We start from the raw sequence: 21,877 nt of genomic DNA on the forward strand, positions 1-21,877 counted from the left end.
ACAGGTTGAGCTTAAGAACAGAGGAGATAAGAAAGGACCGAAGAACATTTAGAAAAAGCTCAAGATCCCTCAGAATAAAAAAGGTTCAGGGGGGGAGAGCATAGTGCTGCAGTGATTAATTAAAGTATTTTACCTGTGAAGCCAACAAAATAAGTAAATAAATCAGAAGATAAAACTGTCCTAAAGGCCATCATAAATCTTTTTTTTAAGGACTGGTTTACCGCCACAATGTAATTCATGGTCAAACTCACCGTACAAAAGCAGAATCATGGCCTCTGGAGAGAAACCAGCAAACCTTTCAGGTGTTTTTATGTGATCCAACACACCTTTGACACTCCAATACACAGCACAGCGTCCACACACACACACGCGCACACACACTAACACACACACCTGTACGCTTGCTGATGACCTCCACCAGAGTGGATGGGAAGTACCCCACTCGATCGTTTCCTGTTCGGTTGTCGTGGATACAGCCTTTCCAGCGTCCGTCAGGATGTTGCTCCAAAACCTAAGAGGAAACATTTAGAGGAAGGACTGTTTGGTTTAGCCAAATTAAATAAGTTGAAGGGAATAATCTGATGGAAGACGTGAAAACTTCCCCCCCCCCCCCCCCCCCCCCAGCACTCTGAGTGGTTTACCATCTCTGGAGCCTAATTGTTCCCTCAGACCCTGAGGAAAGACTCCCCAAGAACAGCTTGGCTTCGTTAAAACAGTAATCAGTTCCACGAAGGCTGAATTAATTCTCATCCATATTTATGAAGGATGGTGACGAGTGAGAGCATGTTCCTGTAAAAACATGCTGGTAGTAAACAGGAGGATACTGTAGATGCTAATGCTCCTGTATTCATTAGGAGGATTATGGAGTTTTACAACCAAGGCAGCTTTCAGGTTCATGTAGAGCAAAGACACCAGCTTTAACGTCACTATTAAAGCTCTGAGCTGGGACCTAAAATATCCAAACATCCACTGGTCAAAGATTTATGTTAATTACCAGCATGGCTTTCAAATTCACCTAGGAAAATTGCTGAGTGTTTTTGACTTAAAGAATCCATCACTGGTAATAAAAACAGAATTTAAATAAGAAATATTGATTTGCTTTGTAAATGCAATACACAGGGATTAAAGCAAAACAAAAATCCTGAGCCTGAACTTTTTTTAACACAGTTCAGGCATATATATATATATATATATATATATATATATATATATATATATATATATATATATATATATATATATATATATATATATATATATATATATATATATATATATATTTAGATTTAGAATTATATATATATATAATTATATAGTTTTTTTTCTTCCCTTGTTTTTGTTCTCTTAAATTATAAATAAACTATATATATATATATATATATATATGATATAGTTTATATATAATTTAAAAGAACAAAAACAAGGAAAGAAGTAATTAAAACGTTTTTGGGTTAAAAAAAGAATTCTTATTTAACTTTTAGATGATAAATAAAAATAGAGAAGTTTATCATGATTACATTTAATGATACAATAAATACCTTCCCCTGCTTTAGAAGCTCAGAAGATAATTTTTTTTACAAAACTCAATTAGGAAGTTACTCTTTTTTTTTTTTTTCCAGCGTTTTTATTGTCATTACACTGTCACAAGTATAGTGCAACGAAATTCACTCTGCATTTAACCCATCCCCTTGGGGAGCTGTGAGCTGCCATTTTGCAGCGCCCGGGGAGCAGTGTAGGGGTTAAGGGTCTTTGATCAGGGACCCAGAGTGCCAGTCTGTAGGAGGGGGGTTTAAACTCAAAACCTCAGGATTCCAAGCTCTATGCAGGGGTCTTCAACCTTTTCCAGGCCAAGGACGCCAAACTGATGGCGAGATGGAGCGGGGACCCCCCTAATTATATATATTGTATGAAATTGTGTTATATCAAACTGGTCCTATAGTCACTCTATTACAGATGAAGTAATGTAAAGAAAGTAATTTGGGATTTTTAAAGTATTTCTGATTCAGATTCCACGTTGATGGGACAGGTGTTGTGAATGAAACGATGCCCAGCTTGAAAGAGCTCCTGTGTGTCATTGAATGTGTGCATTGATGACTGAAAGACATCTTCTGCCTCCATTTATCTGTTTACTACAATGTGTTGAATTCATGTTAATGTGGATTTAAATACATTTCAATTAGTGGGGAAAAAAATTATGGAGGATCTAATCAACCAAAGCTTTTTCAAACCCCTTGCAGTACCTCCGTGGACCCCTAGGGGTCGCAGACCCCCCTGTTGAAGACCTCCGCTCTATACCTTAACCACTAGGCTGCCACTCCCCCTTATTCAGATATTAATCCTAATTATTTACACTAACATTCTCAGAGTGTTTGTGGAATCTGCCTGGTTGATCGTCCTGCTAATTTTAGTGAGTATTACCGTGATGACGTCTCCAGCTTTGATGTTGAGGCTGGTCAGGTCATAGTTGTTGCAGTAATCCTTCAGAGCTCGAACCTGCAGGGCTGCTGATGCATCTGGGAGGGGAAAAAACAAGGAAATAGTGAGGATCCTCCGTACCTCATGTCCCCCCATCCATCCTGGTGTACAAAGCATCCATCCATTCATCCACACATCCATAAACCTCACCCCTCAGCAGCTGCTTTATTTCCCTGCTGGCCTGTGTTGCTGTGAACTGGTAGACGATGTCCAGCGCTGTCTGGCTGTACGTGTTTCTAACAGCTGCATTGATGCCGCTCTGCAGAACAGAGTAAAAGATGTATGTATTTATTGTCTAAGGTAGAGTTACAGTATGTACGACCAGACATAAACTTTATTTTTAGATGCTGCACTTATTAAAAATTCTGAATTAAAAATTCTGTCATATTCTTCATTGAGGTGATTTATTTTTTTTTTTGTTTTTTTTTGTTTTTTATCATATTTGTAAATTTAGACGGATCTTGTGAAGAGAAAATGATAAATTGTACCAAAAACAATGTGAATAATTATTTAACAAAAATCTTTAAAACTTGATATTTAATTTGTCAGAATGTCTAATAAAGTCTCTAGTTTAAAGAAATAGTTTTTTTTTTGACAATTATTTCATGGTTCAGACCTGGGTTAAGATTAGGGGTGAGTATTGACATCATGCCTGCTGCTAGCATGTGCTTATGCTAACAAAAAAATTTGCTTCTTCTTCTTTAATTTCGAATTTAGACTTCAACCCATGGCGGTTAGGAAAAATCCACAGAAATTATCAACCTTCATATATGCCACATGGTTCAAAGTGTGGGAAGAAAGTAGTGGCTTATAGTCCGGAAAATACGGTATGTTTTGAGTTTTATAACAGGGAGCATCAGCCATTCGCTGTAATTTTTTTTTGTAGTTCTTTACTTGAAGGCTGTAGTCCCAGTTTGACCAGCAGTATTCATCTGCATCTCCTTTGCATAATCTATAGAGCTGAAGGCTGTCCAGATTCAACACAGCAGTCCAAAGCTCCTTTCCTACTCTGGATAGTGTTCTAACTATTGACCCCACAAAAGGTGAAAGATAGGAGCTAGGAACAGGAGGTCCATTAGGAGCTATAATGTCAGGTATTCAAAAGACGCCTGAGTCTTTTAAGTTAAAGTGAGGATGGGTGGAGCTAAATAAAATACAATGCTGGAACCTGTTAAAGGCCTTCACTTTGCAGCCTGAGCCTCAGTGGAATGGTTTGGATCTGACCTTTGACCCTGAATGTTTTAGCACACGTGAATCAAAACATTGCTTTCCTTCCTCAGTAGGGTTGCCAACTCCCTGAAAAGAAAAAAAATGGACACCTCATGTGCGTGCCAGCTGACCCGACTGCCTTTACCCCTCCTGGCGTGCTGATTTTTTTCTTGCTGCTCCTTTTTGTGTGAAATGACACCGTGCAGTGTGCTTTATATTATTTATTTTTTTCCCATTCCGCCCTATATTTCTGTATCCTTTTTTTTTGTTGAAGGAGCATTGCTATGCAAAGGTGCACCGCCCCCAAAAGCAGCATCAGCATTTAAAATATTCCGTTCATCCCCCATACTGCTCTGTTGTCTCCCGCTATCTTCTCCGTGAGTAACACTTGGCTCGACCAATGGGATGAGGGTATTCTGGATCGTTACAGATATGTTGTCAGCTCATTGGTCACACCGCAGGACAGTGCCCGGGAACAAGTTTACCGTAAGTTTTGTATCTAATGTGCCCTCGTTATTAATTTTCCATTAGCTTTTTACTGACTATTTTTTTACTCTGAAAGTAATACGGAACAAAGTGCGTTCCTTTTCCGCTAAACACGGGACAGATACACCCATTTCTAAATACGGAACAATTCAGTTTTTCAAGGGACGGTTGGTAACCCTACTCCTCAGCAGCCATCCTGTGCTGCAGGGGCCTGTTAAATTAGATGACCTGACAAGTCAACTGGCAGCACTGGGTTTATTTTAGGGATTATTGGTGTTCAGTGGTCTGAATATAAATCCACACACTCTATACTTTTTTGTTTGTTAAAAAGGAGCATGTTACATAATGAGCAATAAAGTAAAAGATGATAACGTGACTTGAAATGACCTCATGCTTAGAATCAAAACAAAGTCTTGTGTGATTTAAACTGGTAACAGTTTCTGTCTGAATGTAGGAGCGGCCAATCATCGTGACATCAACAGAAAACATCCAAATACTCCTCTGGCTCCTATTTTCCAGCTAGAACAGCTGAGCGCTGCGGACTGATATCCTATTGGGGTCTGTGGCGTCTAACACAGACTAAATGAACAAAGATGAATACAGTCCTAAAGGGCTGCAGGGTAAAGTCTCGCAGCCATTCGCAGCCAGCGTCCCTAAACGACAGGCTCAGTTTGTCATGCTGGAGGAGCCGCAGCCATTGGAGCATATTGCCCCTTCTGTTTTCCTTAAACCTCGGGGCCTTTGATGTCACCATCACAAGATGACTGCTGGCGTCTCTCCTGCTCTTTAGCACATTTTTTTCTTCTGACTCTGACTCATTTGTATCACATGAAGCTGAAAGGTTTTTAACACCCCTTTAGGGGCAAAGTGATTAAGACAATGGCCTCAAATCTCCATGGAAAAGCTTAAACCCTTTTTAGAGATTATGATGTTTTAATCACTAAAGTTTGTTCATTTTATTGCAATTTCATATTAAAGTCCAACAAAAGAGTGTGTCATTGTAAATATCTGAAAGTCATAGCTACTCTATAGGTCTGTAGCATATAGAAGGTGTTAAACCTCCAAGTAGGATTCTTTTAGAAAACGGTTTTCTAAAAGAAAACACACGTTGTGTGTAAAGCAGACAGGATTTTAACTCCTATGCCAGAAAATAAAAAATCGTGAAACTCAAATCCCAGGTATTTACCACTTTAAATATTTTCCTTTTTTCCATCCTTATTTTTTACTTTTTGCAAACTGGAATCATTAAAAGTCTTCAGATACACTCTCAAATAAAACTGACTTAGTATTTCATGGACCGTTTTGGGTGGCAGACAGAATATTCTGCTAAATACATTGTGTTTGATCACTTTTAACATGCTAATCTCAATGTGTTGGTCATTCATGAGCCAACGTGATAGGGCTGTGCTACAAAGATGTGTAGTGTAGTTCCAAATACCTCCAGCAGGAGTCTCACAACCTCAGTCTTTCCACAAAGGGCTGCTTCATGCAGGGCAGTGCCTGCTTTGGTCTGTCTGTTAATGTCAATGCCAGCCTGGATCAGCAGTCTGAGAGAAGGAGCAGAAGGAAACAAACACAGAAAAGAGAAGAGGAAGTTAGATCATAGTTTAAAGGAGAAGAGGAATGGAATTATGTCTAGAAAGTAATTTAGATATTTCACTCTGCTCACAACGTATATACTTTGTGGTCTATTAGTTGTTGCACCAAAGCAATATGTTACAAAAAGTATTGGTTTAAGTGGGACCTCAAATTTACAGAGGAAGACAAAGTGAGATGTCATAAAATATACAAAAAAACTGAAATTAGCACTCCTTTATTTCATAGGCACAAAAATGAAATTGTTTAGCTATTGACTTAGGCTGCTATAGGGTTAGGCTGCTGGATGACATAGGGACAATTTTCTACAAAAAAAAACTATAAGAAATCTAAATTAAAAACCATAGTATCTCTTTAACAAACAACAAAAATAAAAATAATTATCTAAACTATACTTATGCTGCTATAGGTTTACGCTGCTGAATTACATTTTAACATTTTAACACAGCCTTTAAGTGGCAGAAAATCAAAGAAAAAAAAAGAATAATTGTGGCACAATCTTTGATAGCTCTCACTTTGAGATAAATGTAACCATGAAACATTTCTACCACTGGATGTGGTACATGAAAGTGAATATTTTGAGAACAAACAGCGCTGTTGGATTTGGAGGTGTCATAGAAACTTATATCAACTGCAAAGCACGGTGGAGGACCTGTAATGCTGTAGGCCTGTTTCCTTTTAGATAACCTATAGGGACAAAAAACTCTTTAAAATATGAAGGAATCTTAAATTAAGTTATTAATCCAGAATAAATGTACCTAAATAAAAAGTTGAGAGTTTTTAGTGTAATAGAAAATACTTTTGAGTACAGTCGACCAATAAATGTAGTCGCCACTGTAAAGCACTACTGCACATCTTCAGCTGGACTCCTTTTGCAGCGTAGCTGCAGGAGATAATAAAGATTAAAATATGCATCCATCCAACCAAGCTTGTTCTCTTTCCCTATTTGCATTCTGGCTTTGAGTCAAAAGAAGAAGATCAATCCGACTTTTATCGCTGTTCATTACACACAATGTGACAGCACAGTCTGGACACAGCTGGCACCAAAACAGAAACCAAAAGGAAACTGTCAGCCTGGCTTTGTCTCGTTAATCTCTCTGACACATTTAAGGAAAAAAAAAAAAACTATTAGACACTGCAGCTATAAAAAAAACATCTGCTCTATCAACCTGTTCAAGTGACCCGTCTAAAGTCACATGCTTTAAATTTCCAGGGGTAAATAAATATCCTGATGACTGACATCCAGAGTTATATAAGTTAGACACAAATATAATTGTAGTTCTGAAACTTTAAGCATTAAGCATTTTAGCAAAGTGCAATGAAAACCATAATAGATTTTAGCCTGAAAAACATGAACATTGCAATCATAGTAGAAATTCTGCACCGCTTATGATGCAGCTTTAATATGAGCATAATGTTTTAATTGTACAAAAAACTAGATTAGAAGAGAAAGAGTGGGAAAAAAATGACAGGGTTCCCATAGATTGGTTAACATCAAATGTAAGTATTTTTCAGGAAAACCTGATTAAAAGCATAAGCTATTACTGGGAGTTTTAAATTAGCTAAAATATCTCGCAAATAATATATGTGACCCTCTTTAACTAAGAAGCAAACCAAAAACTATTGTTTGGAAGCGTTTTCCTATGAAGAAGACTGACAAATTCTCACTATGCTACATGAACACAGACTGGTTGGATTTTATTCAGGGGTTTTAAAATACAGGAGACCTAATTACGGAAGAGGATTAAAAAATATAAAAAGTTAACTGATTTTTAAATATTATTTCAGTTTAATGTAGGAAACAAGTCAGAATTTTGGATCTCAATGTACAGGTGCTGGTCATAAAATTAGAATATCATGAAAAAGTAGATTGATTTCAGTAATTCCATTTAAAAAGTGAAACTTGTATATTATATTCATACATTACATACAAACTCATATATTTCAGATGTTTATTTTGTTTAATTTTGATGATTACAAATGACAACAAATGAAAATCTCAAATTCATCATATCAGAAAATTAGAATATTGTGAAAAGGTTCAAAATTGATGGCCCCTGGTGCCACACTCTAATCAGCTAATTAACTCAAACCACCTGCAAAAGCCTTTAAATGGTCTTTCAGTCTAGTTCTATAGGCTACACAATCATGGGGAAGACTGCTGACTTGACAGTTGTCCAAAAGACGACCATCGACACCTTGCACAAGGAGGGCAAGACACAAAAGGTCATCGCTAAAGAGGCTGGCTGTTCACAGAGCTCAGTGTCCAAGCACATTAATAGAGAGGCGAAGGGAAGGAAAAGATGTGGTCGAAAAAAGTGTACAAGCAAGAGAGATAACCGCACCCTGGAGAGGATTGTGAAACAAAACCCATTCAAAAATGTGGGGGAGATTCACAAAGAGTGGACTGCAGCTGGAGTGAGTGCTTCAAGAACCACCACACACAGACGTATGAAAGACATGGGTTTCTGCTGTCGCATTCCTTGTGTCAAGCCACTCTTGAACCACAGACAGCGTCAGAAGCGTCTTGCCTGGGCTAAAGAGAAACAGGACTGGACTGCTGGTGAGTGGTCCAAAGTCATGTTCTCTGATGAAAGTAAATTTTGCATTTCCTTTGGAAATCAAGGTCCCAGAGTCTGGAGGAAAAGAAGAGAGGCACTTCATCCACGTTGCTTGAAGTCCAGTGTAAAGTTTCCAGTCAGTGATGGTTTGGGGTGCCATGTCATCTGCTGGTGTTGGTCCATTGTGTTTTCTGAGGTCCAGGGTCAACGCAGCCACATACCAGGAAGTTTTAGAGCACTTCATGCTTCCTGCAGCTGACCAACTTTTTGGAGATGCAGATTTCATTTTCCAACAGGACTTGGCACCTGCACACAGTGCCAAAGCTACCAGTACCTGGTTGAAGGACCATGGTATCCCTGTTCTTAATTGGCCAGCAAACTCTCCTGACCTTAACCCCATAGAAAATCTATGGGGTATTGTGAAGAAGAAGATGCAATACACCAGACCCAACAATTCAGAAGAGCTAAAAGCCACTATTAGAGCAACCTGGGCTATCATAACACCTGAGCAGTGCCACAGACTGATCGACTCCATGCCACGCCGCATTGCTGCAGTAATACAGGCCAAAGGAGGCCCAACTAAATACTGAGTGCTGTACATGCTCATACTTTTCATGTTCATACTTTTCAGTTGGCCAACATTTCTATAAATCCTTTGTTTTTATTGGTCTTCAGTAATATTCTAATTTTCTGATATGATGAATTTGAGATTTTCATTTGTTGTCATTTGTAATCATCAAAATTAAACAAAATAAACATCTGAAATATATGAGTTTGTATGTAATGTATGAATATAATATACAAGTTTCACTTTTTAAATGGAATTACTGAAATCAATCTACTTTTTCATGATATTCTAATTTTATGACCAGCACCTGTATACACGGCAAATTCCTTCATCTTTTCCATCGTCAGGCTGCAATTCCTCAATTTCCAGCCACTTTTGTTGAAATTAGCATTTTCCCCATTCTCTAGGCTTTTCTCCGCAGAGAGCTTCTTTTCTGAACATACAGCTTTACGATCAAACGGAAGCAGTTCCGCGCAAATATATTGCGATGTATTTGCAATATATATATTGTTTAATAAATTGTTTTTATAAACTTTTTTTCTAAATAAAGCATTTTAAATGCCAAAATCATTGCATTTAATGAATTTTAATGCCAAATCAGGCCTTCAATTAAAAAATAATCATTCAATGACTTTTAATCATTTTTAATGACCCGCGAAAATCCTGATTATACTGAAATAAAATTTAAAAATCAGTTTACTTTTTTTTTTTCAGCAGCCCTAATCCTCTTCCGTGCCTAATTCACAAAACAATTTTAAACTTTTTTCTTAGTAAAAATATTTTTCAAAACAACATAACCTTTACATTTTCCTTCACAGTAATACACTATTTTACATAGTAATTATTTAAAAAAAATAATTAAAAGACTATTTATGATCTACTAGATTCACGGTGCCTTGTTGAACTGTAAAGTGCCTTGAGATGACATGTGTTGTGAAATTGGCGCTATATAAATAAACTGAATTGAATTGAATTGTTAAGTTTTCAGATGACAATATTCATGATAAAATTGCAATGCCACAGCGGGTGAGCATCATTTATTAGTGTCACTTCTGAAGAGGTAGGATCTGTCAGCCATGACAGTCATTATTCTCCCTTCCTCATCTTCTTTCTCTCTCCTCCTTTGCTCTGCTCTATATCCCAGTTCAACTTGCATAGCTTCTGTTATCTTTCACTGCAGCTTATTAGGTTTGTGAGGTTTTATGCTGTGACTTTATCTAAAGCTGCATCCCATTCTGCTGAGATTTTTCAACCTGATCGACTTTCGCAAAATGAAAGGTGGGGATCTGGAAAGGATCCACTTGTTACAGCAGCTGTTTTCCAAGCGGACACTTGGACAGGTGTGTATGAGTATAGGGGAGAGGTGAAAAGCCACAGTTCCTGCATATCTGTCTGTGAACATATCAACCTTTTCACTTCACATATCAACCATTTCTTCCACTGTGGAGGGATTTTGTTCCTTTATTATTTCAAGCAAAGACCGTGTTTTGTAAAAGGAAATGATTTTTTAAAAAATCCAGAAAAGAAACTTCGAAAAATGTCTTAATCAATAAAAGTTTTTAAGAGTAACTTTGCGGTTATATCAAGTGTTTTTTTAGCATTTTATTTTTCATATTTGATTGTTTCAGATTTTGTTTTTTACAATTTAATATTTTGAAATTCCAATTTTTTTTATTGCTGTTTTTTGAACTACACTCTTTTTAAAAATGTTTTTTTACTGATCCCTTTCTGGTAACTTCAAGGCCCATACAAAAGCTCACCATTGAGCAATAAAAATGTTTTGCTAATAGAAATGACCAATAAAGATGCATTTTCAGTCCCAACTCCAGAGGACATCCCGCCCCCAGTGGTGAAGAGAATGTGATCTGTAACGTGCAGTTTTACACGATTCCTAAAACTAAATTTGGAAGCATTAATATCTGAAAACATAAATTATTTTTGCAAAAGTTTGCAAAAACAAAAAATAAAAAATGTTAAAAAAGTAAAAAAAAAAAAAAAAGCAAGAAAAAAGCAAAGTTACTCAAGTCTAATTTCTGGATTGCATTTTTTTTTCCATTTCAAAAATATGTTCTTTGCTCACAGCAAAATGGAACAAAATTGCCTAAATATTATTTATTTAATACATAAAGAAACACAATTACTTATTAAAAACAAAGTAGGAAACACAGAAAGTTAAAGGACGAGGAAAGCATTAAAGAAAAGGTCACTAAGACAGGAAGAAAGATGGAGGGAAGAATGACAAGGGAAGGAAGGAAGGAAGGAAGGAAGGAAGGAAGGAAGGAAGGAAGGAAGGAAGGAAGGAAGGAAGGAAGGAAGGAAGGAAGGAAGGAAGGAAGGAAGGAAGGAAGGAAGGAAGGAAGGAAGGAAGGAAGGAAGGAAGGAAGGAAGGAAGGAAGGAAACATTACTTTACATTACAATCTTACTACGAAACACCTACCCATCCAAAAACACTTCTTTTACTGTGATCCCTGACCTGCTGAATGCTTACCTGATGATATCAATGTGTCCATTTTTGGCTGCCAGGTGGAGCGGAGACGTCCCATTTGGATCTGCTGTGTCTCCCTTTTTAGGTTCCAACAAAGCGGCGCACATGTTACTAGAGAGCAACAACTGGACCACCTACACACACATGAAAGAGGTTTTCGGTGAGGAGAACAAGAGGCCAGCCCTAGTATTAGTTGAATTTTCAGAATCTTTCTAAAGACAGATTTAAATACGTGGGCTTACCCCGACCCGGCCGAATTCACAGGCCAGATCCAGAGGTGTTTTCCCTGCATTATCCACGATGCAAGGGTTGGACTGGTGCTGCAGCAGCATCTCAGACTGGAAACGGGGATAGCAAATAAAAACACACAGAAGTCTGTAAAGTGGGAGTGGTAAATGCTTTTCAATCTGTAAACTCTCCAAATAAAATCCAGAGTAAATGAACCTTTAGAAGTCGCCTGACTTCTAAAGTCCATGTGTAAGCCTCAGACGTTTCTCACAGGAGAACAAACAACTTTATGAACCAGGGAACCCAGCAGATAGCCCACCATTAAAGCTATAGCAGAGTTTAAAGTATGGATAGGTTGGAAAACAATGTACCAGGCTTTAGCCATAAGACAGAGAAACATTCAGTCTATCATCTGAAAATGGTAGTATGGGAGTACAGCATAACTGCAAAAAATTTAGAGATATCACTTAAGAAGTCATCTTAAACCTTAGAGAAAAGAGTAAACCCATGTTCACAAGTCCAAAAAGAAAATGGATGCACTGTTTTAAAGTGACACAAAGAAATCAGGATAACTAGCACTCCATGGTCCTTTTATTAGTTAAATTAGAGCCTTTGCACACCATTCAAGTCATAGTGGTCCAACTAAACCAACAGACATTATGTACACAATAGAGACTGACATTTTTTCGGGAATCCCACGGGTCACGGGATTCCCGTGGGATTTCCTTGGGATGGGAGTCAGTATTAGTAACGATCACGTGATTGGGACGGTACAGGATTAAACATTAACGGGAGCAGATGGGAGCGGGAGAAAACCAATAATAACTAAAAAAAAAACTAGGATCGATGCCAGAAAATAAAATAAAATAGAAAGGAAAAAAATCCAGTACTGGCGCCGCCATTTTGTAGTTTTTTTTCCTTGAAGCCTACACTATAATGCAAGTCAAAAAAACTACACGACCCAAAAACCAACAGTGCTTCCGCTCTTAGTTTTTCACCCGCGCTCAAAAACAACTATGGAGGGACCAACAGTTAGTGGCGAACTCGACTTCGAAAGGTTTGATTGTTTTGATTGTTTATTCACCTAAGATAAGCATGGTCTGTTTCCTTGTTTGTTACTTTTATTATGTATTTATAATTATTATTCCTTTTACTTTAACTGACCTTTACTACAGTTAGAAACAGGAACTTAACTGACCCTTCATAGAAATTCAGATTCAATGTATTGGCAGAAATCTTATTGAAGACAACAAGAATGGGAGTGGTGCAGGAGCGGGAGTCATTCTGAATGGGAGCAGGATGGGAGTGGGAGTAATTTCACCAGGAGTGGGATGGGACAGGATTTAGATTTCTACTCTGGCCCGGAATCGGGACGGGACACAATTTCTTTCTGTGGGAGTGGGACGGGACAGGAGTGAAAATCCACTCCCGTGTCAGTCTCTAGTACAGAATCATAAAACTTAAGCTTTGCTTACACCTGTCTGCTAGGAGTCCATCAGACTGTGCAGATGTTCACTGAAAAAACTGTATGTCTGAGCAGGTAGGTGGGTCATTCCAGTTAGCCAATCCACAAATCCTGCTTTTAGGGAAAAAAGCAAGAAGAAAACAATAGAGGCAAGAAATTCATAAGTCCAGTTCACACTTTTCCACAAGCCACTCAAAGGACTCAGCGAACTTTTGGAAAAAGGTCCATTCCACTTTGATAAAAAAAAAAGTATTTTATTATTACATGAAAATCACTGAGAGTCAAACAATGATCAAACATGGTGGACGCAGCATCTTGTTTTAAGGAGCCTTTTTTCTCCAGAGGGAATAGAGAATCTGCTCACGGTGGTTGGAAAGAGGGAGGCAACCTAATGTCCAGCAATTTTAAATGAAAACTAGTCAGAAGCAGCAAAACACTTGAGACTAGAACGTAGGTTCCTCTTCTAGCAGAACAACAATCCCTCAACAGTCAGAGCTAAATGGTTTAGATCAGAGCATGTCTACGTATTAGAATAGTTAACTCATAAAGAAAACTGGAATCCAACAGAGCAGGAAGATTGGTGCTCACCTTTGAATCTTACTGAGATTGAACAAAATTGTTAAAAACTGACAGAAATGTGTGTCATCCTGCTTTTTGTTGAGTCTTTTTGAGGGCCGGTTGGAGGTAGTGGTCTGTACTGTATGTGGCGCGACCTTAATGTCTAGTTACCCTCACACAATTATGTTCTGCAATGCATTGTTCTATTGTATTGTATCCCAGTAGAATATATTAAGAGTCAAAAGGTTCAAGCAGCAGCTACAGTTCTTGTCATGCAGCCTGCCGATTTTTGGGCTGACTGCTGCTTACCACTCTCTGCTCATCCACCCCGCTCCTCTCTGTCAGTCTTTTTTTTTTTTTATTCTCTTTATTGAAATATCACATCATCATAACAAAGATGGTTACAATATTACAACAAAAAAAAAACATTTTTTTTCCCTTTTTTTTTTCCTTTTGTACAATCTGTTTTTCTATTCAGTACAGCTCGCCCATCGAACATAGGAACAAACATAGAACCTGAGGTGTTTTTTCATTTTTGTCAAGAGTAAAGGGGGTTGTTTGAAATGAAATAGACAAAGTTTCAAAAATAATTGAAAATTGATTCAATTAGATAAAGGAAGGGCACCTTGAAGAAATGTACGTTTTCCATAAATTCCAATTGTCTTCAAATTTTGATTTCTGTAACCTGATGGAGAAAGTAATTCTTTCCATTATGAATATTTTGTAGATGATACCATACCAGTCCTCGATGGATGGGCTGCCTGGTTTTAGCCATTTCTTGGTGATTGCTTTCCTGGCTGCTACACTCAATATACTAAAATAAATATTTAGTCTTTGAGTTTGTCGATATTGAGTGTGATATTCCGAAAAAATGTTCCTCCCAGTTAAAATCAGTTTTTGATCCAAATATAACTCTTAGTTCTGTGCAAATTTTTTTGCCAGAATACAGATACAACTGGGCAACCCCAAAAAAGGTGAAAATGATTGGCTTCCTCTGAGCCACATTTCCTCCAGCAGCTGGATGAGCCTGACTGATGGGAACTCTGGGCGGGTGTAATAAAGTACCTACAGAGATTTTTCCAGGCAAAGGTTCTCCATGAGGTTGAGTTTGATATCTTCCACTGAAAATCACAATATTTAAGCCATGTTTGTTCAGGAATAGTCTTGTTTGTCTCTTTGTCCCACCTTTGTTTGATATACATTGTGTTTGTCAATTTTGTTTCCTGTAATCCATTATACAGCCTTGAAATGGTTTTGAGTCCAGAATTCTTTGCATACGCACAAACAAACACTTTCAATAATTCATTATCAAACACTTGCTGGACATTTGGGATTAAGTTATTTATATGGTGTCTTACTTGAAGGAATCTATAAAAATCCCTGTCCTTTAATCCAAACTGTCCTTTTAGAGATTGAAAGTCACTCAAAATGCCCTGTGCGAAAAAAGTACAGTATGACGTGAGACCTTGTTCAGCCCATTTCTTAAAAGTCACATCTTGCTTATTTGGGGTAAAGTCTGGATCATACGGGCATCACCTTAGGATCTTAATGTCCTCAAGCCAGCCTCTTTTAGAAACTACGTTTAACCATATTTTTAGAGATAAAGTGACCCATCTGTTACCCACCTCAATAACGTTTTTAATTAGATTTTTATCCCCCAGACAAGTTTGGATTGGAGTCGTGCCAAATAAATTCTGTTCTATTTCTTTCCACCTGGCATGGAAATCAGGACTGCACCAGCAAATCAAGAATCTCAGTTGGGCGGCAATATAATAATCTTTCAAACAAGGCAATGCGAGCCCCCCCTTACTTTTCTTTAGCTGAAGCGTTTGGTATTTGATTCTTGGCTTTTTTCCTTTCCATACATATCTTGAAATTAATCTGTCCCAGTCATTAAATTGCGTGTCAGGTATTTCAGTCGGAATTGTCTGGAACAGGTATAACAACCTCGGCAGGACATTCATTTTCACTGATTCAACCCGGGATTCAAGAGTTAAGAATGGAATTAGATCCCACCTCTTAATATCTCCCTTTATCTTCTTATTCAGTAAATTGAAATTTAAAGCATATAAATTTGTTAGATCTTTTGGAATTATTACTCCAAGATATTTAATTTGGTCTAGGTTCCAGTTCAGTTGAAAGTTTGATCTTATCATTTGGCTTGGCTGATAATTAAAACTCAAAATTTGAGTTTTTGTAATATTCACTTTATACCCTGAGACAGCACTAAATGAATCCAGTACTGACCACAGTTTTGGAATTGAACTTTCTGGGTTTGACATATAAATTAGAACGTCATCTGCAAATAAGGAAATTTTGTGTTCATGACCAAATAATTTAATACCAGTTATATCCGCATTCTGGATAATCCCCTGGCTTAATGCTTCTATAAACATTGCAAAAAGTACTGGACTAATGGGGCAACCTTGTCTAGTACCTCTTTCCAGGTTAAATGAATTTGAAATAGCTCCGTTTATTTTTATAGTTCCCATTGGGCTATTTTAAAGTGCCTGTATGGTTCTAATAAAAGTAGGATGGAATCCAAATTTTTGTAAAACTTTATAAAGAAACTCCCAATTAACAAGGTCAAAAGCCTTTTCTGCATCAAGGCTTAATAATACAGCCTGGATGTCATTTTTAATTATATGGTCAATTACATGTAATGTTCGGCGAATATTATCTTGAGTCTGCCTTTGCTTTATAAACCCAGTTTGATCTAAGCTAATTATGTCGGAGAGAGTATTTTCGAGTCTTTTTGCCAGAATATGGGTGAAAATCTTGTAGTCTTGGTTTAGTACACTTATTGGACGGTAACTACCACAATCAAGTTTATCCCTTCCCTCTTTTGGTATCAGGGAAATGACAGCCTCTTTCCATGAAGGTGGTGTCTCACCAGTCCTGAGAACATGATCGAAGGTTTTTTTCATTATTGGGGTTAACAGATCCTTCATTTCCTTGTACCACTCAGATGGAAAACCATCTGGGCCTGCTGCTTTATTAGATTTTAAATTTGAGATGGCTGCTTTAATTTCTTCATCTCTAATTTCTTTAATCAAAAGCTTGTTTTGATCAATGTTCACTTTAGGTAAGTTTATAAGGTCAAGAAAGGAATCCATTTTTGATTTTTCTATTTCTGGCTGTGTATATAGGTTTTTATAATAAATTACAAATGACTGTTGTATGGCTGATAATTTATGACATACAGAATTTGTTATTGGGTCTTTTATTTTGTATATTGTGCTGTCTGCCTGTTGTTTCTTTAATTTGTATGCCAATAACTTTGCTGATTTCCCACCAGTTTCATAATATCTTTGTTTTAGAAAGATGAGCTTTTTCTTAATATCGTTTGAGTAGATTTCATTAAGTTCATTCTTGGTCTTTTCCAATTCTATTTTTAATTCTTGAAGTGGTGTCTTTTTATGAATTTCTTCTAGATTTTTAAGTTTTGTTTGTAGACGGTTCAAGATTACCTTGTTTTGCTTCTTTATGTTAGAACAGTGTCCAATTATTTTACCCCTCAAGACAGCCTTCAATGCGTCCCAGAGAACTGGCGTAGACACCTCCCCATTGTCATTTTCTTCGAGATAATTTGTAATATCAGTTCTTATTTGATCCCTCATTTGATTTAGTATTCCTGTATTTAATCTCCAGTTTGTTTTCTTCTGTTCACAATTCAGTTGGATGCAAATGTAAACTGGGCTATGGTCTGATAGATCCATGGATCCAATACTACAACTAAGTACCTTGCTTAAGTCCTTTTGAAACATGAGAAAGTAATCAAGCCTAGAATATACAGAGTGTGTGTGTGAAAAAAAAGTGAAATCCCTTTTTGTTGGGTTCAATTCTCTCCACGCATCAATGAGACCCAACTCTGCCATCATTAGTTTGATGTTCCTTGTGATTTTTGTTTCACTTGAATAATAGGGTCTAGACGTATCTAAACATGAGTTAAATCTGATATTGAAATCACCCCCACAAACAAATAAACCCTGTGCCTCTGAGGATATTAATTCGAGTATGTATTTATAAAATTCCCATTTGGATCCTGGTGGGGCATAAACATTTAGAATGGTTATCAAGACCCCCTCCAGGTGACCTCGAATGAATATGAATCTCCCTTCTGTATCCACCTTTGTATATATACACTCAAAATTTTTATTTTTTGGATACTAGAATAGTTACAACTCTCCTTGGACCTTGATTGCAAGATGATGAATACTGGTTAAATCCGAATCTCTCCAGTTTACTGTGCTCTGATTGTGTCAAGTGTGTTTCCTGAAGAAGAGCTACTTCTATTTTCTCTCGTTTTAACTTGGCCAAGACTTTACCTCTTTTAATTGGACTACCTAAACCATTTATTTACATTATATGAAATAAATCTAAAACTTTGCATTTCTGAATTGAAAATATTGCTTTAAGCCCCCAGGTTAACCTGAATCATGAAATACACCTCTACTGCCACAAAGAACGATGGCAAGAACAAGAAAACACTGAACAATAATATCAGATTAAAACAACTGACCAGAAAACAAAAAACAGTCTTGACTTCCAAAAGTAAGGCCTGTAAATCGGCCTTGTGGCTCTGGTGGAGTGAGAGTGTAGAGGGAAAACTCCTTTCTCTTTGCAGTGAAAGAGGGCCCTCTTTAACCTCATAGCTGAAGCTCATGTCTGTCATCTCCCATTCCGTCCCGACATGAAGTTTACACTTTGTTGCCCATGTGTTGCATAGATAAAATTTAAAATTGTATAGTTTCGAACCACAATGTTTTGACAAAGCAGTTCTTATCACTGTTTTTAATTAGCATTAGCTAGATTTTTATTTTTTTTTAATATTGGGTAAATAAGAAATAGAAGTTTTAAAGCTTTAAAAGAAGAATCAATAACCCAATATAGTCAGTTCTGGAGAGAGAGGGGAAAAGCAGGCTTTGTTTCAATTTACTGTGTATCTGAGAGAGCAAAAAACACATACCACCTAACAACAAGCAACTTCAGATTAAAGAGCATCGTTCTGTCGTCTGAATGCCTGGAGCCGCTCCTTGTAGCCTCGCGCTGCGCTGGCTTTATCTGCATTACCTCGTCTTCCGCCGGTTTGCCAGGTTATCTGGCTTATTTGATCCAAGAGGGAGGTCGGCTTTTTCAAGAATGTCACCGGGAAGCCCCTCTCCGCTAAATCCGCCGTGGCCTCTTGCGCCGATCCGTAGGTCACCGTGCCGTTTGGGAAAAAAACTCTCATTCTAGCCGGATAGGGAGTCTGAAACTTCACGTTTCTTTCCTTCAGCGCTGCGTTTGCCTCAGCGTACTCTCTCCTTTTCCTCAGCAACTCCGGTGCGTAATCGTGGTCTAGCTGCACTCTTTTCCCTTGGAAGTCGAACCCCTTCTTTTGCCAAGCTCTTTTGATAATATCCTTCTTCGTTCTGTAGCTGGAGAACTTGACCACGAGTGATCTCGGGGGGGCTTCTTTAGGTGGTTTTGATGCAAGTGCTCTGTGTGCTCTTTCAATGTTGAGCACGGTGGTGGAAGGAAGCTTCATTAGCAAGTCTTCAACAAAAGCAGTAACCGATGTAGCGTCGTCCTCGGCTCCCTCCACAACCCCATATATCCTGATATTCTTGCACCGTATGCGCCCCTCCAGGTTTGTTAACTTGGCCGTGGTTTGTGTGTGTAGCTTCACCAGCTCCACCAAGACGTCCTCAGAGGACTGGATGCGCTCCTCCGCCGTATTAATCCGCTCTTCGACCTCGTCCATTCTTTTGTTAATTTTGTTAATATCCTCTTTTGTGTCGTGTAGTTGTTGGCTGGAGTCTTTTCTAAATTCGCGCAACTCTTTCAAAATGAAACTCAGGCTGCCATTCTGTTCCCCGTCGTCCTCCATGTTTTTGCTAGCTTGCAACTGTTGACCGTCGTGTTCTTTGCCTCGTTCTCTATTAAGCGGTGTAATCTTCTTCACCTTACTGGGCATTTTAATCACCCGCCCCATCTTTGCTTAGTTGGCCTTATCCCTATTTAAATTCGAGTTTTAATGGGCAGAAATAACCCCTTTGTGTCGGGAGCCTCGTGCACTAGGCTGCCATCACTGCCTCAGCTAAACCGGAAGTCCCTCTCTGTCAGTCTTAACCAGATTGTCTCCTCCTTGCCTGCACCAGGTTTTTTTATCCAGTGATTATATGCAACGCCTGCATTCCTGTTTTCCTATACTCACCCGGTTCTCTCTGAATCTTCATCATCTTCGTACTTTGCTCCTGTCCCAGACAGCCTCTGCCTACCACCAGTCTGTTCTAGCTATCTTTTAAGTTAGCTAATATCATTGAGCTGTTTGGAATTGAAATTCCAATGAAGCACAGAAGGTTTAAACTGTTTTTTTAAACTGTATGAATTTTAATTTTACTACAGAGGTGTTTTGTTGTTCATACATGCTTTGCAACTTAATGTTAGTAGGTTCCCAATGGAAAATTACATTAGGAGCATTAGTAGCACTTTGAAACGACACTGTCAAGGAACGCTATCGACAGCGGAAACATGCAAGAGGAGGAGAGTTTGGTGATGAATGTCGTGGATGAGTCTCCTCCGTCATATATTTTTTAAATAGACAAGGAAAGCGGGGACGAAGATGTTGTGGAAGAGGACGCCAGGGCGGCAGAAGCTTGGTTTGGTGTAGAAGGCTAACAGCCGTACATGTTTGAGCCCTTGCCTCACAACGCTGCCAGTTCTGTTAGCTCTACACCTGCTGAAGACACAGACGTCCATCCCTGTGAACACTGGGACGGAACTCAATGGGAAAGGAAATGATTCTTATTTCTTATTTCAACCGTTGCGTATATTAGCTGCGACATTTGAATCTAGATGCTATGACCAAAAAAATTTGATTGAGAGATAACCGTTGATATATGATTGGCCGAATTTAGGTGTTCAGGCTGACGTATAACTAAATGGCCTGCATTAGATAACGAGGGGAAAAAAACACTTTTTTTAAATAGAAAGTTTCTAAAATTTGGAACAACATCGTCTGATAGAGTGTACATTTATATACATGTTTAAGCCAGAATGATTTGATATTTAAATATGATTTCCCTACGACTTTAAATTTGTCAAAAACAGTGAATACTAAAACTTAGTTGGGTGAATTTCACTCTGTAAACCTCCTTGAGTACTAAAGGTTTGACTTAAAGTCTGATGAACACTGTTTTATAAATGACGAGAAATATTTGTGGTACAGCTGATGTAGTCGGGTGAGAGCTAACAACAACACATTGATCTAAACAACTTTCAACTGGGTTTATTCCACCTTCTTTGCTTTTTTTTACAAATCAAAGTTAGCTTTTTCTCCTTTATAGATGATGCCATGGCAGAAGGGGAGAGTGGGGAAGTGGTGCACACTCTCAACATCTACAGATGGTGGTCGCCAAGTTGGTGCAGCTCACAGTTTGCGCTGGAGTCTGTGGACTAGCAGTCGTGAAAAAGACTTCTCTGCTTTGTGATCCCTCACGAGTTTCATCAGCGTGTTAGCACCAAAGGTGAAAATCGGTATCACTCACCACCTCATAGTGGCCGTGTTGTGCCGACAGGTGCAGCGGTATCTGGCCCTCGTCTGATTGGCCGTTGACAGATGAACCTGACTTCAGCAGCATTTTCATGGGCTCCGCCTTCCCCAGCCAGGCGGCATAGTGCAGCGGCCGCATTCCTGCAACAAAAAGAGCCACCCTCAAGCTACGTTCATTTTGATGGTCGCCACTTTCAATGGCAACCCCCCTGAAAACATTTGAAACAAAAAAGGCCTTGAAATAAATCTAAACTTAATCAAAGCTGGAAAGTTTGAGAAAATTCAGGAGATGAAAATATAACAAGAATCAACACATGAACGTGTGGCATAATTGCAGCGTTTCCTCGCACTTCTGAGTTTTGGCCGCCCCTGTTTTTGCCTGTTCTGTGTTTCCGCACTGTTAACTGGATTTCATTAGATGTTGACCCTGGATCTGTCTTCTGAAAACGGCTTGGATTATCCTTCTGGATCCTTCTGTTCCTCTGCATGCTCTGGCTGCTGCTGGTCGCTGCTCCTCTTCTCTCCTGGATCTCTGGTATCGACTCAGTTTCAAGCTGCGGGGTTTCGCTCCTCTGGACTACATTCCTTCTTCTGGGCTCAGACTGAACTTTACCAGGCTGGTAACTTTCAAAATTCTTGTCATTGCCTGTTTAAGTTTCGGAAGTCACTGACCTAAGTCTCCATCCCCACAGTGTATCCAGTGACACT

The 21,877-nt window shown here is 38.4% G+C and overlaps 1 protein-coding gene across 6 annotated transcripts in view; it reads right to left on the reverse strand.

The window, feature by feature from the left end:
• caskin1 (CASK interacting protein 1) overlaps nt 1-21,877 on the reverse strand; it is a 178,422-nt gene that overhangs the window by 52,282 nt on the left and 104,263 nt on the right. For all 6 annotated transcript variants that reach the window (XM_038269252.1, XM_038269250.1, XM_038269251.1 and 3 more), the window contains exons 4-10: nt 21,165-21,310; nt 11,624-11,719; nt 11,385-11,515; nt 5,609-5,717; nt 2,626-2,734; nt 2,419-2,513; nt 394-511 (exon numbers count right to left, since the gene is read on the reverse strand). In XM_038269252.1, the coding sequence (XP_038125180.1) occupies nt 394-511; nt 2,419-2,513; nt 2,626-2,734; nt 5,609-5,717; nt 11,385-11,515; nt 11,624-11,719; nt 21,165-21,310 (804 nt within the window). The remainder of the gene's footprint in view (nt 1-393; nt 512-2,418; nt 2,514-2,625; nt 2,735-5,608; nt 5,718-11,384; nt 11,516-11,623; nt 11,720-21,164; nt 21,311-21,877) is intronic.

Source organism: Cyprinodon tularosa, unplaced genomic scaffold (assembly GCF_016077235.1).
Source record: "Cyprinodon tularosa strain WSP-4 unplaced genomic scaffold, ASM1607723v1 ctg726, whole genome shotgun sequence".
In the NCBI taxonomy this organism is placed as follows: Eukaryota; Metazoa; Chordata; class Actinopteri; order Cyprinodontiformes; family Cyprinodontidae; genus Cyprinodon; species Cyprinodon tularosa.